Here is a 26,357-nt window from a genome sequence, read left to right as displayed (position 1 = left end):
AAAAATAGTTCCTACGGACAATGTCGCCTGCATCGTTCAGCCTGCCTGTTATCAATTACTGAAGAATAAAATGATCTTAAGCTGCTGTCGGGATGATTTTAGAAGAATTATTTCCTATTTTGTCAGTCTGTAAAGTCTTTGATCAGCCATATTTTGGAGGGAGCAGAAAGGATAATCCTCGTCATATTACAAGTCTTGTTAAAATGTAGGAATCAGATGCAGCTGGTGCAGCTTTCAGTGAGGTTTTAGTTTTGCTTTTAGTCCTCAAGGATCTTCAAGTTTTATTGTTACAGCCGAGTGTTCAGATCTCATAAAACCAAAACAAACACTGATCAACTCCAGCAAGAGCTTTAAAAAGACACAGCGCAAAGAGAGTGACGTGTCAGAGAGATTAAAACATGTCAAAGTAATGCCGCGAACAGATGGAGGTTTCCCCCTTTTCATCCAAACAGCCACCAAACATGAACAGTGACAACGTGTTTAAAGCTGGTGTGTAGTGATGATTATACAGAAGCCGAGAGCTGCGTCGTTTAACGTGGTACTTGTAATCTGGAGATAAATGCATTTAACAAGTTGATTTTTTATCTTAAGAAAGCACAATAAGAAACCCAGTGTAACAAGAAAAGAAAAGGTTTTTCCTCTTATTATGTAAAATATCTATCATAGATCAGGAGCGCCTTTGTTCCAGCATTCGTTGATGGCATGTTGACAATTGTTGCACCGATATAAGCTTAAAGCCTTTACCTCGGTCATTATAATTGGCTCTATTTCAGCACATTAAACAGAGGTCAAAGGCCGACCTCTCACCTTTAGCGTCTAAAAACTGGTCTGCTCTAATGTTGGACTGAGGCAAACAAAACTACATATTTATGCCAGACTGATTGATTGGTTATGAATTCAGTTTTGATGTAAATTTGCCTTCGGTTTTAACTAGATAATGAGATCAAATGAATCTGTTTGAACAAAGAAAATTTAACATAATTCATTTGAGATGACAACGTTTAAAAATAGTAACTGCAATCATGGCTATAATCAGCTTCCAACTTGTTAAATGCAGTTTTATGTTCATCTGAAAGAAGCTGTGAAAAATCAATAAAGTCGGTGTTACAAATACAAAGAACTACATTCATAATTCAGCGCTCACATTTCCTGTATGTGAAGTCAACATATTCATCGATCGCTTCTCTGTCTTAATAGTTAAACAGATAAACGATTGATTCCTTATTTGCGTTTCATCACCATCGTCCACCTGCAGTTTTTCTTTACTGCAACCTGAAAGTGTTTGGACACATGAGCAGCACGGTAGCCTTTAAGACACTCAGCTCTTAATCTGCTTCTCACTGAGGGGGGAGCCATAACCCAGCAGAGCGAGAAGAGGAAGTCATAACAGTGTAAACATGGAGGCTATGGCTGCTGAGGCACCTTAATTACACTGACAGACACTTAATACTGACAAGAATGGTTTGATTGTGTGATAGATGGTAACAACTAAACCTTTATAATAGAGAGGAATTTATATTAAAGTAGAGAAGGATAAGAACAAATTTAAAACCTAAACTTTCAGCCTTTGTTATTAAAATAAATGATGTCTGCTGACTATCTGGCTCACGATCACACCATCATGGCATATGGAGTAACTTAAAGCTGATAGAGCCTTCGTTAATATTATTTTAATGTAATGCCTGTGCTTTTCCAAACATCCATCCATTATCGATAACGCTTATCCTGTTCAGGATCATGAGGACTGGAACCTATCCCAGCTGTCATTAGGCAAGAGGCGTGACACCCTGCACTGATCGCCAATCAATCACAGGGCTGACACATAGAGACAGACAAACTTTCACGCTCACACCCACGGGCAATTAAGAGTCACCAGTGAACCTAACGAGCATGTGTTTGGACTGTGCGAGGAAGCCGGAGTATCCGGGGGGAACCCGCGCATGCACTGGGAGAACATTCAAACTCCACACAGACAGAATCCTACGTCCGATCCAGGACTTGAACTAGACTTCAGCCTTCTGGCTGTGAGGCGACAGCGCTAACCACTGCACCACTCTGCAGCCCCTTTTCCAAACTTTTCCTTAAAGACCAGGACGGAAAAGAGCAAATGATGGGGATGCATAAAAAGATGACAAAAACCAGAGAATGTGATCTACCATCGAGGAGAAATATGGACGACTGACTTGTGAGGGGAAATCAAAAAAGTAAACTGTCACCAGTAGGCACAAACAGTTTCATACACTGGTTGTATGTGAGTGACACTGTAATGAAAACACACAGCGAACGAACGTAGAGGCCAATTAATTTAGCATGTAACCCAGAGGAAACATCCTTATGTTTTCTCTGCTGGAAAGGCACCTAAGAGGGCATTGCATCAAGTCTCCATTGAAAGGGCACCCTAAAGGGCACTGCCATACGTCTTATCCATGGAGGGGCACCCAAGAGGTTACTTCATGAAGTTTCCTCCACTGAAAGGTCACCCTAGAGGGCACTCTGTCAGGATTCCTCCATGGAAGGGCTCCTTAGATCGACTCATCATATTTCCTCCTAGTGGGCATCAGGGTTTTTTTTGCACACAGGGTTTATCATGTCTCAGGCAGTAGTTTGCATAATGAGGTCACAGAACAAAAGCTTGCTGATAGGGTCTGTTTGCAGGATGATAGTGCATATACTTCTATTTACTTAACTCCCAATTTTATTTCAGGGATGTCATCTATAAGCTCCCTATCTGTTTATGACTGTGGTAATAACCATTTAATGTGTTTGTTTTCAACAAGGGCAGATGCATTTATTAAAGTAACATGGCAACATTGTCCCCATTTAACAGGACATTAAGCGATATTGCAGTCATAAGTCATCTGATGCAGCACAGCCTCATGTCTGTCATGAAGTCCATATTTAGCCATGTAATGAGGAAGATATGCAGTAAGAATAACTCATATAATCCATTCAGTCACTGGGCTGTGACCAGCTGGCTGCCTTTCATGTGGGCCTTTGTCATGCCAACAGTCGCAGCAGCTCAACACACACAATGACAGAAGAAATGTGTCAATATGAAAGTGGATGATCCACTGAAGGAAGTATTTAGATACTGCCAATAATGTGACACACCTACCTCAATTATATGGCTCAGGAACAAAAGTTATATTACCTTACCAAGCAAGTCAAGTGCACACTCCACTCAGGCCAGAGTAAAACAGTCATGTGTACTCAGAGTAATAAAACAAAGAGTCTACAGACAGTGTGCCTTGAGCTAAATGCTATGTACTGAAATGCTTACAATGACAATGCTAACATGCTAAAGCAAAGCACTTGTAGACACTTCCTCTTATGCATTTTGTTGCTCATCAGATCAAAAAAAAACACTGGCAAGACAGATGTGTAACGACTCCTCAAAAGCACAGTGGTCACAGCAGATTATCCCACCACCCTTGTGTGCATTGTGTGCAGAATATCAGTCTGCCCGGCAACATCAGGTGATCTAAACGTTGTGCCTTATCATATCACTACAGCTCATAGACAAGTGCGGTTCTTGTGTTTAAGATTACATCACACAGAGACCAAAAAAGGTGGGACTGTATAGGTGCCAGATAAACAACCTCAGAGTTTGGTTTTGTTCTGAAAAAAACAAATCCCATCACATTGCAAATGTAAACTGCCAAACTATAACAAACACAAGAACTTTTAAATCACCTGGGGCGCTTCAAAGCGCTTGTTATTGGATTCAACTTCAAACTTCACCTCAAAAATTCACCTGCCAAACATCAGCTCTCAGTGCAGCTGTGCTACTTTTCATAGTCGCAGCGCTTCCTTCTCTGCTGCTGTGCTGTGTGTCTTCTTTTCCTTTGTGTGGCTGTGTGAGCATCAGATGTAAACTTTGGAGATGTTAGATGCTGCAGTTTCCTGAACAACAATATAAACAGGGTTTAAGCATCCATAGTACACACAGTAGAAGTAAAACTTTTTTTTTAATGCTGACAATTATTTTTAATATCCACCCCCTTTGTCCATGAAATGCATCATCCTTCATGATTTTATTAATAATTTAAATACATTAACTTAATTTCCTTGTTGTCATAGAAGTATTCAGGGCCTTTAAAATGTAGCAATACTACAGTATAATAATAATGTGCCTTTTTTATTTTCCCTTTTGATTTTGTCGATTCCTTGAAGTGCCATACATATACACAACTATACTAAACTGCAAAAATTATATATTTAATTCTGTTCAGATAATGTTTACAGTAATTCTTTTAGATTTTGTTATTGGTCTTAATATTATCGTATAGCCTATATATTATATGTATTTCATTTATTCCTGTTTTTATTTCCACCTTTATTTCGTATCTAACAAGTTCATTATCTTTTATGGCGCATAGTAACTTAACAGACATTTGTTTTTAGAGGATTCATATACAGCTGGTGCCCACTGCGCACAGTCACTGTACTGGTCCTCACCACATTCATCTTTATAACTATTACTGAATATATCTTGTAGACAACAGAAGAAACTATCCTACACAGTACACAGTTATTAGCTATACAAAATAAATTATTTAAAAAGAGAATGCAAGTGTGTGTTTAAATTAAAAAGGTTTAAATTGTGCCTTAACCTGGATCGCTGTGATTGGCTGATCCTGATCCAATCAGTAGCTGCCTTCCCGACCCTTCCGTACATTCACCCAGTGTGATTTAGCGCACACATAGCGGAACACGGTAAGTCTTCAGAAGCTTTTCCCCTGTGTAAAATTAGAAATTAAATAGCTAATTATCCAGCATGTGACTTTATTACTGAAATGATAAGTCCCTAAACACTTAGTTGTCTCCGGCGATACACTAAAGTGACTTCTGGCTCCGCTGTAGGGAAATAATTCTTGTGAGAAACTAGCTTAGCTTACAAGCTAACCCAGATGACTAGATTTAGAAGCTAACGTCAGCTAATGACTAACTAACGAGTTGGCAATACAAACATGATTTAAGTATTTTAATGTCTGACTGTATACCTTCCATGTTCAGATAAACAGAAGTTTATTAACACGGAAATTCAACAAGCGTCTCAAAGCCTACACGCTTCAGTAAATACAAAAGGAGATATGAGAGTTCAGCCTAATGCTAACTGGCTAACTAACTTATTAGCCCAGTGTTAGCTATACTCTTATGTTAACCGTTAGGCGACTTAAAATGGAGTTTAATGTTTGTCAGGAAAAGACTGACGTTAAACTGTGAGCTCAACTTTTTTTTCTCTCTGCAAAGCTAACGTTTGTTCACGTTTTGTTTGTGCCGCACAGCTTCCCGTATCTTTTTCAGGCTAACACCCTTAGCTAGCAATCACCAAATGTTGCTAGCTCAATGCTAACATTTGACTTGTCAAGCTAATCAACCTACTTTTTTCAAGCGACTGCGATCTCTCAAACTTAAACGTTTAATTTCTATTTAAGTTGTGTTGACTAATGAATAATGCCGACTTCGACTGTTCATTTAAACGGTGTTAACATTCACAGTCCATTGCATTGGGAAACTAATAGCCACACCCTTCCTTTCGAAACCAACTACGCTACAAGTTGTCACGAAAATAGGTTAAGTTGAGTTTAAAGTATCAAACGGCATCATGGCACTACTCGTTTACCTTGTTAAGTTCCAGTTTTTTAAGACAGACTTTTAAAAAGTTATAGTAAAAGACGTCAGGAGAGGTATGTTTGTGTTTTTCTGTTAAGTTTGAACCCATTTGCCCCCCTCTGGCTCCGTTACACGAGTAAAGATATTCTGTAGGTTTTGTTCAACTGAAGAAAAGTTTCAGTATCCAAGTTAGCCAGAATTGTAAGAGATTATATAGCTTTGTTATAAATATATAAAAACATGTTTTCTCCTACTGTAGATCAGCATGTTATTGCTTTGATCAACAGGTGTTTCAATGAATCGGTTAACAGTTGTTTGTTATGTAACATGTGACAACTCAGCAAGTGTTCATTCTTAAAAAGCATCATCAGCAAACTGTAATTTCGCTCTTAAGTCACAATATGCTTTGTACTGAATCTTTCCTCTCATTTCCTGTTTTAAAGCTCTTGTGAGGAGTTTTTCGCTGATTATGAAACAGACTGAAATTATCCTGATTGCTCTATATGACTTACAAATGCAAACCAGACCATCTGCGGCAAGATTGATAATTTCTATATAGTTATTTTTAATGCCTGAAACAGCTGGTGGGGGGGTAGGTGTCCGACTAAGCGGTTAACTGGACGCTGCCTTTGTTTACATTTTCTAGGGCAAAAAAATTTTAATTGAGTGCTACATATGACTGTTAAAGAAAGCAGAGATTTTTTTGTTAAAAACCACCACTTAAGCATGAACAGGAAAAAATCAGCAAAGAGATAAGAGGTACGGCTTTGTCCACAACTGAAACAAACCAAAAGTTCCCCAAAGGAGCTTTAATGTGAAAATGTCCTCTTAAAATGTCTTCAGTTTTCTTGCCTATAACAAAACTTTGAATTTCTTGAATAATTCAATATTATCTAATAATCTGATATTTGGTTTGATTCAGGACCAGCTTCCTATCTGAACAGTTGGGTGCAGTCAGCTTTGTGGCTCCCAACCAACTCTCAGCACCTGCCCGCTGACATCAGTGTACCTGAGGATCTGCCGGGCTCACCTCCATCCTCCCCAGATGTAGAGGGAGTTGTCATCTGCAGCAGCCGTGTACACAGTAGGTTCATCTGGTTTCACTGCATCAATGTGCTATTTTTTTGTACATTTGTGTAAGGCTTTTATAGTTACTGAGTCAGAGAGCATGTTTCCTTTTTACTTCTTGATCATTAATGTGAGAGAAAGGGATCATTAGCATTTAGCACAGTGACTTCCCAACAAGGAAGCGGTCTCATCAGAAAAAAGTCATGAGTAAGATTAGCGAAGGTTGTCGACTCAAGTGCTTGATATTTGCAATGCTCAACTGTATATCTTATCAGGGCGGGCTTAGGTTTGTTATCTGATTGAGGGCAAGTTTTTTTATACCCACGTAAACATTTTTAAACAAAGCGGTTTGTCCAAATGCTTTTAAACTTTTAGGCTAACAAATGCATCAGTCACACATTTGCATCACCCTTAGGTGCACCCCCCACGCCCTGGTAATGATTTCAGTGCAGTGGTCATGCGTGCACTCTCTGATCTCCATTTTCTGTTTGTATGGTGCACTTGAGTAGAGGAGGGTCATCACAATGGCTCTTTGTAGAGAGCCTCGTGTGCCTGTCTCACACTGTGGGCTTCTGGTGCTGCTTCATACGTCGTGGTTAGAATTGCAAATGCCACCCGAGTGTGACAGAGTGGTTTTTGTATTGTTTGTTACACCATTTGACAAATATCCCACAGTATGATCGCTGGATTCAAAGAGGTTTTTAAATGAGATTTTACTGTGCATCACCCCCTCTTTGACATTTGAACATCAAATGAGATCACATTTGCATTTCAGAATAGCATTTAAAACACCTCAAAGCACTTTTCACTACGTGTGCCTCTGTACATGTTTGTGAACAGTTTTGTTATGTGATTATTAGCTGCACAAGATGCGTATGTTGTGCTGTCTCTCGTTTATTTTATTTTAATTCACATTAAAAATTGGAAGAAAATGTGATATTAAGATTAGGGCTGGTTGGAAACTTTGGATACCGGGCTTACAGGTGCATATATTGCGATATATTGCAATACTGTCAGTAAGGTGATATATTGTGATTTAAATAAAATTAAACGTAGGGAAACTCTAACAGTAAAATAAACACACCACCATATGAATAAAGAGTTTACTCTTTCATGTAATCAGAATATTGTGATCTGCATTTTCAGTTCGGAGAAAACCCCTTTTATGTTAGTCAGGGGCTTGATTATTCATTTACTATAACTAAAATAAAACTAAGAATAAGATTATCCATGATTGATATAATATTGTTTTGGGGGAAAATATCTTCCCATCATCCTAAACATTTTCCTGCTTGTGAAACTTCCTCTGGCTGCCATTATTTTCTAGGCCACCTACGCTGTCTAAACTGTGTCAGGCTGATGGAGTTGATGAAAGGTCATTCTCTGTGGCCTTTCTTCTGAATCTTAATGAGATGAAGTTATTTAGGGCACTGAAACCATTACCTTCTGACTGCTCTTTCATTTTCAGGATCTATTGTGAGTCCACAGCTCCACATTGCGTCATATGGGTCCTGTTTTGCAGATTTACTTCACAATAAAATCCCTTAATTATTCTTAAACTTCGATCCTTTGATCAAAGTTTTACTACTGGATGAAACTGTGGTCTTAATTTTCTGGAGTTAAGGAGCCTGTCTTTGGTTTCCTTCATCTCTTCTTGGTTTTCTGTATTTTTTAAAGGCAGCGCCCTTATTGTCATGACAGCCGGAGTCCCTTGGTAGTGGGTGGGAAAGGGAGATCATTTTTTGGCAGAGGAACAGCATTTTAATCTTGTGATGTCAGCAGTAATTTTTTATTGTTGTAGATACTGTACTGGCGGGGTGTTCACACTGACATCAGCTTAGTGCATTGTGAGTTACAAAGTCTTCGGTTACAAATAGAATAGACTAGCCTGTTGCAGGCTTAAAGCACTCTTAAGAAGATTTGTGGTTATGTTTCTTTATAACAATAATTCTTCAGATTTTTTTATTTGAACAGTGGAAGTTGGAAGACGTTAAAGCTTGTGTTACAACTAGTGCTGTAGAGCTTAAAACGACACAAAGATCCTCTGTCTCACTTCCTCTGTCCTGTCACAGACCTTTGTGCTGTCCAGTGAAGTTGCCCACCATGCGTGAGTACAAGCTCGTGGTGCTGGGATCAGGAGGCGTGGGGAAATCAGCACTGGTGAGTGACGGCTCAGCGGCTCCAACAACCGAGTCAATATGTTCATGACAGTATGATTATGATGCAATTTACAATAAGTGGGTGCTTTTTAAACACGTGATTTGTGCAAAGTCTTGAAACTTTGGTGAATGTGTGATTTTAACAGTTGTGTCTTAAAGGTTTATGCTTGAATTATCATGTACTCGTGGAAATGCTTGATTTTCACTTATGTTTACCAAATATCCTTTTAGTATTTGAAATGAAGCCATTGTGTCTTTATATAAAGCAGACCGTAGGTACATTGACCCACCTTTAATGTGCATGCACAATGAGGTCGCTAGCCAACAACTGTACCTGCTCGTCAGTTAGTAAAGAAAAGGTGCATTTTCTATTGATTTGCTGAGGGAGGCTCTGACAGTCTGGTTTTAGGTGCCTTGAATGTGCTTGAATTTTACTCTAAACTAGCAGTAAATATATATATATATTCTTTAAAATTGTAGATACATTGTAAGTGCTACGAACACTGCATTGTGGTACTGTGCTTTCATTCTGCAGATCAGTTATTTGTGGGTGTGACATAAGAGACAACAATAGATAAAATAGAGAAGGAGTGGGCGGTCCAGCTTCAAGAATATAAACAATCCTTTTTAACAAACTAAACTGGCTTCTTGTCAGAGATTAATGTCTATGATGAACATTTGAACCTACACCAAATGTGCTTTTATTGGGGAACTAGATTTTTGGACAAATGATTAGCACTACTAATCTCCTTTTTGATGTTTTTCTTTGTTTCATTTATTCATTTCAGACAGTCCAATTTGTGCAAGGCATTTTTGTGGAGAAGTATGACCCCACAATAGAAGACTCCTACAGAAAGGTGAGCTGAGCAACACGCATTACGCACTAACTCTGTCAAAGCAACCCAATGATTGCCTGTTTAAATGCCACCACTTGTCCAATAAGAAATCTACCTGTTTGTTTTTCTCTAACAGCAAGTGGAGGTGGATGGGCAGCAATGTATGCTTGAAATCCTGGACACGGCTGGAACAGTAAGTAAAGTTAGACACAAGCGTCACATGTAGAGGGGTAATGCAAACAGGCCTCTGATCCTTTCTTTCTGCTTGTCTTGTGTCTTTAGGAACAGTTCACAGCGATGAGGGACCTGTACATGAAGAACGGTCAGGGCTTTGCTTTGGTGTACTCCATTACAGCGCAGTCGACGTTTAACGACCTACAGGACCTCCGGGAACAGATCATGCGAGTAAAGGACACTGACGAAGTAAGTGTGATATGTTCTTTCATGTGTCGTCCCTCAATCAAACAGTAATTGTTGTGGAGAAAATATATAATGACGCAAACTGCTTTTTATTTTTATTTTTTAAACTTTTTTTTTTCCAATCAATACAAAAACACAAAAATACAAGGGGGGTAAACACTACTTTGCCACATAGAGATGCCATTTTGACCATCTTACAGCATATAGCTCTGTTTTGATTCGTAAGCTGTAGGTCATTTGTTCCATTGATCGAATTTCTTCCACAATGTCCAGCCAGTGGCTCAGTCCAGGTGGGTCAGCTCTCAGCCAACTTCTTGTAATGGCTTTCTTAGCCGCCAGAGATAGGATCTTAAACAGGTATATGTCTTCTTTACCTAATACATCATCTGGTGTCAGTCCTAGATATACATACCGGGGGTCATCAGGAATATTATATCCAAAAATTTCACCCATGGGTTTCAGAATCCCCTCCCAAAATGACCGTATTTTCATACCAAACTGCTTTTTTTTATGTGTTCAATGTTAAAGCAAAGTTTTGAAACAGACTGAAATTAATTCTGATGGCTCTATATGACCTACAAAAGCAAACCATTATATAAAAACATGTTTTTTTTCTACTGTCGATCAGCATGTTATTGCTTTGATCAACAGGTGTTTCAGTGAATCAGTTAACAGTTGTTTGTTATGTAACGTGAGACAACTCAACAAGTAGTCATTCTTAAAAAGCATCATCAGCAGACTCTGTAATTTCACTCTTTGGGTACAAGATTCTTTGTACTGAATCTTTCCTCTCATTTCCTGTGAGGAGTTTTTCGCTGGTTATGATAGAGACTGAAATTAATCCTGATTACTCTATATGACCTACAAAAGCAAACCAGACCATCAGCGACAAGATTAAATATTTCTATATAGATATTTTTAATGCCTGAAACCGCTGGGGGGGGGTAGGTGTCAGACGAAGCGATTAACTGCATGCTGCCTTTGTTACTCTTACATTTTCCAGGGCAAACATTTAAAATGAGTGATACATATGACTGTTAAAGAAAGCAGGATGAGATTTTTTGTTAAAAACCACCAATTAAGCATGAACAGGACAAATACAGCAAAGACATAAGAGGTACGGCTTTGTCCACAGGGGGCGCCAAAATCAACACACACCAAAAAAGGAGCTTTAAAGTTACAAAAATAATAGTTCTGATATGTTTCATGTAACTGATCAGGGGGTGATTTTGCATGTTGGTGCTGTCCTGTGAAACCATGCATCTCCAAAAAGAACTAGAGTTCTAGAGAGTCACGTGTGTCTACCTGCAGCATGAGAGAGTTAGAAGCCAAAATGTCCGTGGTGTGGAAGTTTTTCAAAGTGTCCAAAATAGATAGCAGAACTGCTCTTTGCAATGACTGCTCAGCTTCGGTGATGCGAGGAGGAGCCAAGGCAAAGTCTTTCAACACTACAAACTTGATTAACCATCTCAAGACCCGTCACCCCGACCGTTGTAACAAATGTGATAAAATATCACCATTATACTGTACGCTAATTCCAATACAGAAGAGAGTTGATGATCTCTGCCATTAGGTGTGCGGGAAAAAATATCGGTATCGGTAATCGGCTAAATGAGTTGTAAAATATCGGCATATTGGATATCGGCAAAAAATCTAATATCGTGCATCCCTAATTTTTATTATTTATTAATCTGCTCATTTTATTTGAATGTCTTGTTTGAGCAACAAAAAAATACTAAACTGTCCATTTTCCCTTCTTTCCTTCTACAAACTGATGTTATCAGATTTCTTGCTAAAAATTGTCAATTAACTATATTACAAGACGAGCCTATGAGACTATATTATTTACTAGCTTTACTTTTAAATTCCTGTCCATGAGTAATTGTTATTGCATGAACTTTGCAAATCTAAATATGAGTTTGGTCTTTTTAGCATTCATGACAGTGCAGTTTTTCAGATAAGTCATGGGTTTTGTGACAGGTATACTGTAATTTCACCATTGATAAACAAACTTTGAGCCCTTTGTTGGCCAGACATGGTCACAGATATGATTGAGAAAACGTATTGCGCATCTGGAAGGAAACAGAAACAACAAAGAACACAAATCTGCATTAAGACATGTGAAAAATGTAAAGATTAGACATTTATCTACAGTGACCCACACATTCGTTTAATTTGAAACATGCTGGAAGTGTAAAATTAGGACACAATTAAATAAGATGATGAAAAAGAACCAGAACTTAATGCTTAACGTTGTTATGCAAAATCATCTAAAGAAAGCAACATCATTTAAACACAGCATTCTGTATTTATCAGTGTTAGAATATATATTGTAAATGGTGTAACTTCATGTATCCTGGTCCTTGTAACATCTCTGAGGCGCCTCCACAGTGCGCAGAGAGCGATAACCTTTTGGTGTTCGTCTATATAATCTTCCGGCGTCTCCTCTCAGGTTCATCACTTCCTCATTAGAGTCGGCTCTGTGGGAGAGAGGGCAGAGCGAGGGGGGGCAGGAACTTTGCGACAGGGTGGAAATGTCAGAGCTGTTGTTAGATGCTATCTGCCACTTTCAGTCTTGGTCTCTTCATCTCTTAATTTAGAGAGAGGGTATACGGCACGCTGAGCGTGTGCTTTATTTATTCATTGCATGTTTCTTGTTTAAGCTCTCTTTGCTAAAACATTCTGCTGCTGAATATATAAGATCATAAACAGGCACCAGAGATGAAAGCACTCTGTTCAAACCACAAGTCATTTATATTCGGCTGTGTACGAATAGAAATGCTGTACAAAGTGAGATGTTGCTTTGAGGCTTTAATCTCTGACTTTTCTGTCAATCAACCAGGTTCCCATGATCCTGGTGGGAAACAAATGTGACCTGGACGACGAGCGTGTGGTTGGCAAGGAGCAGGGTCAGAACCTGGCTCGTCAGTGGAACAACTGTGCCTTTTTAGAGACTTCAGCTAAATCAAAGATCAATGTTAATGAGGTAAGTACTACAATACCACATAACCTGAAGAGCTGGTCTATAAAGATGTGTGAAACACAAACAGGTGAAACGTTGGCTCTCTGAGGGTCTATGTCCACTAACAGTGTCCTAAGTGCAAATATTCCCTTGGGATCAGCTGTTTTTTTTTGTCGCTGTGCTCAGTTGGAAATAGTTTGACGTTTAGAAAACCGTGGTGCTCATCAATGTCACTTCTCACTCACCAGCTAATCTAAGTCAAGAAGGGGCGGGACTTCTGATAACAATAGCCGAGGAGACACTAACCCTGGTGGTCACTGGCACCCATACTTGTGTGACACCCAACTGAGAGTACAGACCTCCGTCAAGGCCAATACTCCAGTCTTGAATGAAACCCCTAAACATGTCTCCATGTATCTCCAGCTTCTAGGTTAAATGATTTTATACAACAGTTAGTTCCACCCAAGTAATCTGGTTGGATAAGGGGCATTCCATGGGTGCTGATATAAGCTGTGTCCCAATCCAGGGGCTGCATCCTTCGAAGGCCGTATTTGAAGGCTGATCGCTTTTCCCGGGCCACGAAGGATCCATCGGGTGCATCCTTCACAGCCCAACATATCCCAACATTCATTGCTCGCAAATTGAAACGAGATGGCGGACTTTTAAGTGGCAAAGGAATAAACCCTTAAATGTAAAAGTTGTTGGGTTCAACTCAATCGAATAGCTAGTGATTCACATATTAAAGGGCCCTTGAAACAAATATTTTTAAAATAACAGGTTATGTTACTCAACGTTAGTTATGCTAGCTAGCTAGTTAGCCTGCTAGCTAGCTAGTTAGCCTGCTAGCTACCTGTTGCTAGGCGACAGGAGCGGCATTTGGTGACGCAAGGGTAAGGGCGGGAACAGTTGGTGAAACAAACAGGAAATCCTCCGTAGACCAAACCGACTCATTTCAGTTCAGCTTTAACGGTCGACACAGGCTATGAATGACACATCCTCCATGAACCCCCCTCCTTCAAAGGCTGAAGCGCCTGGATTATGACACTGTCAGCGACCTTGAGTGTCCTGAAAGGCGCTTATAAATAAAATGTATTATTATTATTACTGTTATAGAGAGAAACATCACTGGGACTTCTCACTCTGTGTATCCCTCCACCTCAGCCAGGTGCTCTAAAAACTGTTAGTTAACATCACAGCAGACCGTGTATGTCTACATTAAGCAGACTCTTCTTACACTGGTTGATGATAAATTAAAACAGGTACGTCACACACAGTAGCTGGTCTGTGATAACCCGTAGACACAGAGTGCTGTAGAATCTTTGGGTTGCTTGGCAACAAAAGTTCATTTTCAAAAATAACCAACCTGTTGTTGATCATTACTTTTTACTACTATCTACTACTAACTGTCCTGTACATCGTTAAATGCTGCTTGTATGGCTGTGATTATCTGTGACTGCATCACAGCCGTAATGTTCTCCAGTACATCACTCCCTCTCATGTGATGTTGCTTAAATGTCAAAATATGGTTTTGCAGAGCTGAAACGTCATCAACTCTGCCGTCCATTTATTATGCTCTTGTAATGTGTAAATATTCAAGATACTCAACATAGATCTATGAAAGTCAGAATACACTTTGATGATCATGTACAGATGATCATGGACTAAAATAACATCAAGAACACGAGTTTATTATCAACGCCCTTAATCATAAGGAAGAATGTTTTAGCTGGTCATTAGTCCAACGTAAATAGAAATAGTTCTTGTTTTGTGAGTCAGTTTTTCCTCGGCCTGTGATGCTCCGTTTCACCAAGTTTCATGAAAATAGGGTCAGTAGTTTTTCTCCAATCCTGATGACGGACAAACAAAAACACAACTAAATAAACTAGTAGTTGCAGCTTCATCTCTTCATATATTTTTGTATAGTTACATAAAATGCATGCCTCTTCTTAGAGTGTGCATTTACTTGGTTTTGATGGAGCGATTTTAAAGTTCCATATTTCACACATTTACTGAAAATGGCACCAGTAAGTTTTCCCTAGAAGATTTTCTGTCTCCGTTGGCTGAAGCAAAACACTGACACATTTAAACTTCCTGTGTTGTAGATTTTCTATGATCTGGTGCGACAGATCAACAGAAAAACGCCGATGGAAAAGAAGAAGACAAAAAAGAAGTCGAATTGCACACTGCTCTAAAACGCCCTCCCACAGTAGCTCGGGGCCAGGTGAGTGGGTGTTGAAACAAAATTTATTCCAAACACGTGAAGGGCTCCGCTGCTCACTGAGCGCTGGATTGTCGCTGAGAGTTGGGAGCTTCATTGCAGTAATTACTCAAGTGATGTCATTAATTTTGATAAGATGCAGGCATGTTTTGTGTTGCACTTAAAAGATTAACTCAGCAAATGGATGTTGAAAGCATCACGGATATCCTTGAAGCAATGACTCATAGAAGCATGTCTGTGCGTTTGAGAGTACATCTTTAGGGAAGGAAATTAAGTTAATGAAACCCTCTGCTCTCTTCTGCTTTTGGTTCCATCTCTTACACCAGCATGTTTTTAGATGTTCTGGTTATAAGAAGAAGGTAAAGACTCTGAACTGAATTTGTTCCAATTCATGTTACGGCTTCAGCTTTTCATTTTATGCTTTTTTTAATAACAGTTTAATGTTAATTTGTCAAGTTGAAAGCGTTTTATAAATATTATGGTGCCACCTGCTGTTGGAGAATTGGAACGGTAGCTTTAATTTTGTATCAGAAATTGATCATTAAGGGGGGAAATTGAGTCACATGACACTTCCTCCCTTTCTAGAATATAAATATATAAGCAAAGGAAAATATAAGATTGGGATCCATATGTATGTGTGCACAAATACAGTATTAATGCATTGCAAAGATTAAGTGTTACACAACTGTCCTGATTCTGGCCAAAAATCTCTAAGTCATTTCTTTACAGTCGTCTCACTTTGATGTTAAAATCCCCCTCTGCAGACTTGAAGCTTAAAGGTTCAGATATATGATCCATCACAGTGAATATCACGTCATGCTGACTTTTCAATGAAACCACTGGTTTGTGAACGTATCCTCAAGGTGTACGTTTTATAATAAGGATAGAATATTATAGAATAACAAATACTTTTGTATGAAAAAGGCAGAAATTTGTCTTTTGCACGAGATTAAAGGCATGAAAAAAAGCACGCGCCGCAGACAGCGTCAAGATACTGTAGGATGGCCTGGAGGGAATAAGATGGAACTTTATTAATCCTGAAGGAAATTATAGTACCAGATAGCTCCAAAAATACAGAACACAAGTTAATATATAAAGTGTATGGCTTAATGCAAAAGAGACAGTGCCTTATGGAGAAACACTATTACAACAGTTATCTATAAAAATAGGAAGAAAGTACTGGTGGCAGTTAAACTGACAGTAGTAATGACTGTTATAACTCAGTAAGAACTTCTATTGCACAGCATTATGAATTTAAAGATAGTGCATAATACAGAAGGTAATTGTGCATAATAATTTTAAGTTTATATTGCTCCTGAATATCTTCAAATCTGGCACAAAGGGCCCGCTGCACTAAGGGATGAACTGATTCCATTTTGGTGATCAAAGGTCAAGGTCACTGTGACCTCATGTCCGTCCCATTCTGGTGAACGTGATATCTCAGCAACCCCTTGACAGGATTTTATTACAACTGGTTTATTTCAACTTTCTATCCATCTTAGAGAACAACGCTATCTGCAGTCAATCATGCAACAATCTCCCTCGTTGAGTTGGTTCTACTTAAGCTAAAAATGGTCACATGGTGTGCAGAGAGAAAGAGATACGTTCTCTGATTATGTCCCTCCTGTTCTGATTGTGCCGCTTCCTCTCGTGTTGATGATAGTACTCCAAATGTTTTCCCGTCCAGCGTCATTCTCTGTGACACATGCAAAGATGTAAACTGCAACTTGACTGGTTTGCTGAGGCATACAGCAGCGTGGCAGTAAATCTAGTTTAATATGTACTGACATTGTTTTTGTCCTGCTTGCAGAAACGTGTAATGATTAACAGTTTCCCAGTGGATCGTGCCAGCATTCCAAGTCCTCTCCAGAGCTTTTTGAAAAAGGCTGACAGAGATACTCCACCACTCGCAAAATGGCAGGAGACGGCACATACTCTCAAGATACTCGTCTCTGCTTTTAATGGCGAAGAAATCAACGTTTGTTTTTTTTGTACCGTCAGCCTGATGACAACTGTTTTTGTTTATGTTTGGTTTCTTCTTTTTTCTCTTCTCCATGGTGTCTTTCTTTTGGAAATATCAGTGTAAAAGAAGAGGCCATGGGTTTATTAAATCCATATATGGGAACTAAAAATGTTTTATGAAAAGTAACATCAATCTTTGGCATATTGTGACAATACGTTTGCAAAAGAAACCATGTGAAATGTTGGCCTTCTCGTACATTTCTGCACTAACCGTGTCAACAAAGATGCATCATTGTCCATAAGTTACTCGCTCCTACTTACCAGGATGTGTATTGATGAGATAACATCTTTCCTAAGTGACTTTGTTTTTTATTGAAAGCTGCAAGCCTTCCATATTTCCCATAATATATTCTACTTCCATTTTTGCATAATAAAGCTAAGGAAATTAGTATTTTATAGACTGATGGGGGAAATGGTTCTGATTTGTGTCTTGAGGCTGAAAATATATTGTACTAAACCAACTCTAATATTGCTGTCACAGATGATTTTCCAGCTTTTATGAATGATTAAATTTTAGTACATTTTCATTATTACTGGTCTTGTTTTTTTTCTTAACTGAAATGCAAAATTTCAACAACTTTTGCTCCATAGTATGTCAGCTAAAGCTGCACTGTATGAACACTTTGACTGTCACTCGTGTGTTTTCTCCGCAGCAGACAGCAGCTGAACTTGGTAATGTATCGCTCAGGACTCCCGGCAGCCTGTGGATCAATACCTCCAGGAGAGCATCGACAGGCTTTAAGTGTAACTCTAGTGTTTCCTGTTGGCAGAAATGACAGCCTGAACCAGAGTCACCAGAGCTTCAGCAGAGGAGGTTTGGAGGTTGGAGCAGAGAGGGGAAGGAAACGAGAAAGAGGAACCTGAAGGCAGAATAGAAACTGTGATCACATGGTCAAGGCAGAAGAGACTCGGCTGCTTCACCTCGGTGTGAGGGTGAGACACAAAGGCCGCTTTACGGTGTCGCAACACTTCACTGAAAAACCTCACAAGTACACGCCTGGCTGTATAAACTATACAGCTTTACTCCAGGTTAATAGTGTTTATTATTGACATCTAAAGACATGTGTTTGTAATATGTGCCTTTAAAGCAGTGACAGTAACTCTTACTTTAGCGCTGTACCAAAGTAATTTCTGAGTTGTATGAAATTTATAGAGAATTAAGGTAGCTATGTCAGTTTGTGAGTGCTTTACGTGAGTATTTGTTTTGTGATTCTTGAACATAATGCTGCATCAGAGTGGGGCCAAATGACAGAACAGGAAGTAGAGACAGTGAAATGGATCAAATATAACAGAGAGATAATGTTAGTGTGTCGGGGTTTAGTCACATTTCAGATTCTTTGAGTCTACCAGAGAGAGAACTCCCCTCTGAACTTTTCAGATAAGTAAATGTTATCATTTTAGAATTACGTAATAAGTAATACAGAACATTTACTCTATCTTGTAGCGTTTTAAGGGGTGGTGACCACCACCAGCCAACTTTATTAACTGTTTGAAACTCTATCCCCACTTCCACCAGCTGCAAAAATCCATTAATGTATATTAATATATAATTTACTACAGGCCATTTTCCTGTATGAGTCTTTTGATACTTAAAGTTTATTTTGATGGTACTTTTATTTAAGGGGGATGTTAAATGCACGACAAATAAGATGTCTTTTAAATTTAAATTATAAGGAACCATGTCACAGCCCTACTGGTCCTGCTCTGTAAGTGGAGCTCGTGCTACCTGTGCAGGAAATGACCGTTAATAACCTCAGCTGTAATCAGACACCTGAAGCCCCCTTTGATGCAGGGGCGAATCATCAGACCTGCAGGTTTTATGTCGCCATTAAAATCCTATTTCTCTATATTATCACCTCTGATCGATGAGCGGCGGTGACTCCCCATCTCTCCCACCTACCCTGGCCCTCCTCTCCGCCTCCTTTCCCCTCCCTCTCCCGCACGCATGCATACAGACCGACAGGCTACGCGACCCCCCTCCCCCCCTTCCATCATTTTCCCATCTCTTACTCACTCTCTTCCCTACAACAAACATGGCCGCGAAATCTGATGGTGCACCCGTCTCTCTACGAAACGAAATCCCACCCGAGTGTCCTCCCAGGTCGGACCCGAGGCCTCCCCAGCAGCGTCCCGCCGAGCAGCGCTACTCCCTGCCGGACTGCTGCTGGACGCTGTGCGCCCTTTTGGTCTTCTTCTCGGACGGGGCCTCAGACCTGTGGCTGGCCGCGGACTACTACCTAAGGAGGGACTACTGGTACTTTGCACTGACTCTGGTCTTTGTGATAGTCCCGTCCTTGGTCGTGCAAGTGTTGAGCTTCCGATGGTTCGCCTACGATTTCTCGGAGACCGTCGAGAGCGGCACGGCTGCGGCGGCCGTGGTGGCGGCGTCGGGAGCGGAGGAGAGCGACTTCAGCACCAAGGACAGCGGCGAGCGGGGCGCTGGCCGCACCGCCGCGGCCGGGGTGCTGCCGGGGCCGGGCACCGGGGGAGGAGCCCGGGGCTGCTGCAGGGTCTTCATTTGGCTCTTCCAGGCCCTCATTCACATCTTTCAGCTGGCACAGGTCTGGAGGTAAGTCTGGACACTAAAACGTGATGTTAGAGAAGGGGGAAACTACACAATCTACCTCTGCCTTTGTGTGTGTTTGTGTGTATGTGTGTGTATGACTATCTCTGTGCACATGCATCCCCAAAGCCCGGCATCCCTCCCTCTAGCTAAATTCGTAAGAGATGTAATCATTAAGGGAAGGCTGTGCCCAAAATGCCAGAATGTCTTTTTGTATTGTTTGACGTTTCTCGTCAGCTTGGAAAAAGGGAGAAGTTGACTCCACCCATTCATCCCCCGCCCCCCATCAGTAGCCCCCTGACGCGCTTTTAGGTCAATCATCTCCCGGGAAAATCATCACCACCAATCTCCTTGTGCAGAAAAATAAAAAAAATCCCTCTGTGTTTTGGGCTTTGGGCGAGAAGCAGCCTGACAGCGGAAGAAAATGAATAAATGTCATGAGAGTTGCTTCCTATTTGCAGTGATGTGTGTGCACCGCCTCCCTATCGCTGTGTAGTGTATTTTCAGTTCTTAGCTTGGGGCTCCTTCTCTTTATGTTTCTAAAAATCCATACTCTCAAATCTCACAGCAGCTTCTGAGACTGTACGTCTGTCTCTCTCTGCTGAGCCCAAACATGTTTAATTAGCAGGCGCGTGCTCTGAGGGTGAAAAACAAACTCGTGTACACTCTGTGGCATTACTCTCACATGGATGCTAGTAGGTCTGTAGGTCAGCTGCTCAGTCGGTGATGGTGAGGCGGTGGTGCTCAAGCCTCCAGTGCTCTGATGGGTTTTGACAGGGTTGAACTGCTGCCAGTCAGAGGGAGGCATTCAGCTGAACTGAGGTGGGAGGAGGGTTAGACAAAATACTCAGAGACATTTTATAGACACACTGGGATGTTACAGAAAGACGAATAATGTGTAATGATGAAATCAGATGCAAATCAATCGTTTGATTTATCTGTAGGCCTCTGTGTCTGTGCCTGTCTCTGTGGTCTTTCCCTTCCTGCCTCTTTAGACGGCCCTATGGGTAATATATATTGATCCCTTATTTCCTCCTGGAGACTTCTATGCGTGTGTTTGTGTGTGAGTCTGTCCAGGAGCACATTAAAACATTGTGGCAGCACAGAATTACCGGTAATGCCATTAAAGCTGTTGTGTGTGTGTGTGTTTGTGTGTGTGTGTGCTCCGTTCATTGTTGCTGCTGCTCTCTGACCGGCGGTGTCTGCACATTAAGAGGATTACCGCTGTGTGTTTTACCCTCGGCTGTTAACTCAGGAATGATCCGTCACTGATACACAGATAGGCGGGTTGGAACAGGGATCAATTTGGGACGGCTAGTAGAATTAAATGTCAGCGCACAGGAGAAGAGATGTGGGGTTGTGTTACTGATATAGAGCACACCATGAAGCTCTGCATGTGTGTGTGTGTGTGTGTGTGTGTGAATCTTTGACCCTCATTACTGCACGTATATGTGCTCTATTTTCCCAGTGTGTCACATCCCTGGGCTCACTTTGTATAGCAGGAACCAGAACAAGAAAAGGGTTACACAAACTCCCTCGTGGTTCACTGCGCTTGTTGACATAGGGCTCCGCTGACCCTTCTCCCTGAGGCTATTACTGAGACATTTATAGCTTCAGCCCTCCATGGCACTCCTTTTCAAACACTTAGGTGCTTTGTAATGATAAGGGTAATGGCTTACATCAGGTCCATGATATGTGTGTGTTATACAAGGACCTTATAAAACAGGTATAGACAGGGTGGGACTACATGTCAGCAGAGCTCATGATCTCAACAGTGAGCTCTGAAGGGAATTCATTGGGATGTCTTTTCTCTCTGCTCACCTCACATACCTGCTCTTTCTGACTGATTTTATTTGAAGGGAGATCGCAGACAAGCTCTACATTCACCCGCTCTGACGCTCGTACTAAAATTAAAACCACAGAGCTGCTTAGTTCAGTTTCAGTTTAATCTAAATCCTAGAGGAGCGAGAACCCAGCTTTTTGGCAGAAACTTCTGACAGCTCTCAGAGTTTGGAATAATGAGTTATGACTTCTGAGAGTCTCTGTTTGATGTCCAAAAGTTTTTGAAGCTTAAGACCGAAAATTCTGTCCAATCTCACATTATTAGCAAAACGTAATGCTGTTTTTATAACCTGCAGCACATTAATGTTACCTCACATGACATTAGTGCGACTGTAAATCCATCCACCTGCTTACTTACCAGGTTACACCCTGTTAACCTTTGAGTATTTACATCACTGCTGTTTATCCACCCATAGTACATATATATGTTTCTGTGCATGCCTGGCTGGAACCTATGCTCAACATGTATTTACATTTACCACATTACTGCACAACCTTTTAAAATTACAGTTTATACGCTTTACGACAGCTGTACACCAGCACAGTATTTTAATTCAACCTTTGTTCTATGGCATTTTATTCCCATATTTAAGCATCCCAACGTGCTGAATGTGTTAGACTTTAATTTGTGTTTTTTAAATGCATATTTGCAGAGCTGCAATAAATCACAATATTATTGAATTTGAAGAGGCTGCAGTTATTTTAGTAAAGGTAAAATGTGCGATAGAACAGCATTAATAGTATTGTAATATAATATCAACATGATTTAAAACTGTGATACAAAAATGAATTTCCACCTTGCTTGAATCATAAAAACCTAATCATGATTCTTTTTCCACATCATACAGCCCTAAATATTTGTATGAACATTGTTGGAGGGATCCAATAACTTCATTGCTTCACTTTAACTGTGAATGTGACCCACAGGTATGTCCACGCCCTGTATTTGGGCGTGCAGAGCCGCTGGCACAGAGACGCAGAGCGCCGTCACTACTACTGGCGCATGATGTTTGAGAGCGCTGATATCAGCATGCTGCGTCTGCTGGAGTCCTTCCTGAAGAGCGCCCCTCAGCTGGTGCTGCAGCTCAGCATCATGATCCAGGCCAAACAGGTGCTGCCCCTTCAGGGTGAGTGCCCCGAAATGACCAATCGCCTCATGTGTCAATCACATCTCCCACACTGTGTATACTGACTCACTGTGAAAGCTGAGAAATGCGTGTCCTGGCTGGTAAACGGTAAGACAGTTCCCCTGGAGTCATCTCCATCCTGTCTAACTTCTCTTGCTCATTCTGTCTCCTTCCCCCTCCCCCTCCCTCTGTCCTGCAGGCCTTTCAGCTTCTGCCTCGCTGATATCCCTCGCCTGGATGATCGCCTCCTATCAGAAAGTCCTGAGGGACTCCCGGGACGACAAGCTCCCCATGACCTACAAGGCCGTCATAGTTCAGATTCTGTGGCACCTGTTTACTATCGGGGCCCGCACTCTGGCCTTCGCCCTGTTCGCCTCCGTGTTCCAGCTTTACTTTGGCATCTTCATCGTAGCGCACTGGTGCATCATGACGTTCTGGATCATTCAGGGCGAAACAGACTTCTGCATGTCCAAGTGGGAGGAGATCATCTACAACATGATGGTGGGCATTGTGTACGTGTTCTGCTGGTTCAGTGTGAGAGAGGGCCGCACCCGCTGCAGGATGCTCATCTACAGCCTGACTGTGTTAGTTGAGAATGTGGCGCTCACGACGGCCTGGTACCTTTACCGTGGCCCTCGTACCTCAGACTTCTACGCCGTCATCATGGTGTGCGTGGTGGCCAGCAGCTACGCTCTGGGCACCTTCTTCATGTTTGTGTATTATTGTCTCCTGCACCCCGACGGCCCTGTCTCAGGGTGGGGTTACATTGTGGAGAAGGAGGTGCCTGTGGAGGCGCTGGTCTCACCAGTTTCCAGCCTCCCCCCTGATGTGGTCAGCAGCCCCCCCAGGACCCTTCAGAGAACTAAAGGGTCTGACAGAGAGCAGGGGCCTGGGGTGGATGGAGACGTGTTTCAGGTACGGCCCCCGCGGGGAGTTCAGGCCCCAGTAAGCAACCTTACACCCAGGACTGAGGGGCCGGTCATTCGAATAGACCTGCCCAGGAAGAAGTACCCCGCCTGGGACGCTCACTTCATCGACCGCCGGCTGCGTAAAACCATCCTTGTGCTCGAAAGCGCTGCGCCAGTCACGCCAAGGATTCAGTACCGCTGCCTGGGCACACCCAAAGAAGTGATGGAGTACGAGACCACCGTGTGATCTGCTGACGGTGCTGTGACTCAGCTCGCTGCCATGTGGACACTCTGCCTTAAATAAAACGGGCAGGTGGATTGCGCTCCCTGAGCAGTCTGTTTCAGCTCCACGCCCACTTGATTGCTCTCTGTTCTGGGAGGCAGTGGAGACAAACAGGCAGGAGAAGGGACTGAGTGTGGTGTCTTTATTTTCTACAAAAGGCAAAGTGCTGTGATGTTGTCTAATGATGGTTCCTTTCTTTTGGTTTCTGTATCATTTCTCAGGTCAGATTGTGGTACAGTAAAAGGTCGACGTTAGCGGCAAAGCTCGCTGCCCAGCGAACTTAGAGAGAAGCACAGGTGAGCGACCGGTGGAGCTGCACGATTATCAATCAGAGGCACCAAGTCCTCCTCAGTGAAGGTGCTTCAACACATCCTCTCACAGAGAAGAGCCTTCAACATGCATGATTACTTATGGCAGCTAGAACCAACACCTGAAAAAATCTGTATAAGAGTGAGGGGCATTTTAAGATCTCACGATTTTACAACCAACATAAATACAATAAAAAACAAGCACAGGTAGTGAGGATCACAACCATCATTTTCCATAGCTATTCACTCATGTTGAAGGAGTCTTTGAGAATGCTGCTTCAGGTCTGAAGGTTCAAAAGCAACATTTCAGTTGAATGTAAAAACAGTTGAAAATGTGATATTTTGTGACGCGAGGCTTCAAGCATTTTCACCCTGTTAGTGGGATTTACATTCCTGTGGTAATATATTTGTTTTTTTAGGCAAGCTTGAACAAAAAAAGAGATTTGTGTGTGTTTACAAGCAGTCTGTTGTTTTTGGGACATGCGATCACTATTCAAACACAATGCACCTTCATCAGAATGTGTACGTACTGAACAATAGCTACCATATAGTTTACTTTGACATTTTCAGGTTGTACTCTGCTGATAGGACTCTCAACAGTTGTATTTTCGTATCGCATCAATCTTTCACAGTAACTGAAACAGGGCCGACATGAATTCCATGTAAATTAACTGTACAATGAAGAGGAATTTACAGAGGACAGCACTGTCTGTAATTGTACTGTGTCCATACGATGTTGTCTGAAAAAAAAAAAAAAAAAAGGATTAGCTGCAGACTCCAGACTCCAAACATAGCTTTGATATTATTGATGGTACAGGCATGTGGTTCTTTTGGTACACTTTATTTTACAGGTCTGTCTTTTCCTTAAAACTTCCTCAGAACTTGGCTTTAAATAAACATTTAACTAGGTGCGAATTATAGTGAAAAATACAGGTAATGTTCACGTTTTGTTTTTCATTAAAGTCGTAATCTTGAAGATTTCAGTTTTGTTCTCTTTGGTGACACCTATGGCGATAAATGGTAATTGCGGGAGCACACTTCCCAGATATCCAGACAGTGTCGCATGTGTGACGTCCACGGTTGGCTCCGGTTGTAACTCTTTTCCTCGATTTTCCTCGCTGACAGTCGCTTTCCTTTTTAGACAGTTTGCCTTCATCTGAGCGTAGAATTTGTTTTTCTTTTTTTTGAAGTTGTATCTGTAGTCATCGATCTTTTCTTTGTTTGTTCAGCCATAGTAGATTACTGTTTACTCGCAACACTTGCAGAGACTGGAAAAGCAGCCGCTTAGCTCCGCCTACCCTCTCTGGCAGACCAACCACTGCTGGGTGATGGAAAACACGTCACTAACTGGGCGCCGCTTGTGATTTTTTTTTTCACCAAAGTCGCCACAGACACCCAGTCTGTGATACTGCAAATGCAAAGGCTTTCATCAGTGGGCCATAGGCTCAATCACCATTGTGTTACCTCATTCAGCGATAGATAGTGACTTAACAGACATTTATTTAAATGAAGATCTTCAAGATTATTACTTCTAAATGTGTGCATATACACAAGGTTGCCTCCCTTTTAATTGACATTGATTATTTGGTGTTTTACCAGTTGATCAGTGTCTTTATTAAAAGTATAATTAGTGTCAAACTACAAAGGTCAAAGGAAATTACATAGACTTAAAGGACCTGTAAAATAAAGTGTTACTATTCTTTCAGGGTTGCTTTTCTATAGAGTAGTCACAAGATGGAAATTTCCGAATTCTGTGTGTGTGTTTGCGTGTATGTGTGTGTGAGCTCACACACCAACATGTGTATGGGTGTATGTGGGGGAGGAGGGGGGAGTTCTGCCATGTGAATTTAAGTTATTATGAAATTGTGTCACTGAGATCTGACAGTTTTGTTGTAAACACTGTCCAATCCGCTTGTTTTTTTCCCCCCAGATGACACCTAAATGCATAAATAGCCCACAGAGCACCTTTACCACTCAAAGCCAGAGAGGCTTAAACTATGGTGCTAGCTGTTTAAATCCATCACG

At 41.2% G+C, this 26,357-nt stretch overlaps 2 protein-coding genes across 3 annotated transcripts; both read left to right on the top strand.

The window, feature by feature from the left end:
• The first annotated feature begins 4,694 nt into the window (after positions 1 to 4,694).
• rap1aa (RAP1A, member of RAS oncogene family a) lies at positions 4,695 to 17,834 on the top strand. The gene is made up of 9 exons (XM_069659866.1): positions 4,695 to 4,716; positions 6,539 to 6,700; positions 8,757 to 8,844; positions 9,632 to 9,700; positions 9,816 to 9,872; positions 9,962 to 10,102; positions 12,942 to 13,085; positions 15,164 to 15,282; positions 17,090 to 17,834. Exons 3-8 carry the CDS (start codon positions 8,788 to 8,790, stop codon positions 15,251 to 15,253), a joined length of 558 nt encoding a protein of 185 aa, XP_069515967.1. The 5' UTR covers positions 4,695 to 4,716; positions 6,539 to 6,700; positions 8,757 to 8,787; the 3' UTR covers positions 15,254 to 15,282; positions 17,090 to 17,834.
• Positions 17,835 to 19,334: 1,500 nt separating this feature from the next.
• xkr7a (XK related 7a) lies at positions 19,335 to 25,296 on the top strand. Of its 2 annotated transcripts, none has more exons than XM_069659861.1 (3): positions 19,335 to 19,870; positions 22,634 to 22,833; positions 23,033 to 25,296. In XM_069659861.1, the coding sequence occupies exons 1-3, from the start codon at positions 19,335 to 19,337 to the stop codon at positions 23,986 to 23,988; spliced, it is 1,692 nt and encodes a 563-aa protein (XP_069515962.1). In that variant the 3' UTR covers positions 23,989 to 25,296. The 2 variants fall into 2 exon arrangements, with proteins under 2 accessions (XP_069515962.1, XP_069515963.1); XM_069659862.1 differs by lacking the exon at positions 19,335 to 19,870 and adding an exon at positions 20,628 to 20,686.
• The last annotated feature ends 1,061 nt before the right edge of the window (positions 25,297 to 26,357 follow it).

The sequence above is a fragment of the Semicossyphus pulcher genome, unplaced genomic scaffold (genome assembly GCF_022749685.1).
Source record: "Semicossyphus pulcher isolate SPU_LCO1_2020_fin unplaced genomic scaffold, fSemPul1.0.p SCAF_13, whole genome shotgun sequence".
In the NCBI taxonomy this organism is placed as follows: Eukaryota; Metazoa; Chordata; class Actinopteri; order Labriformes; family Labridae; genus Semicossyphus; species Semicossyphus pulcher.
This window is presented reverse-complemented; position numbering and strand designations above follow the sequence as displayed.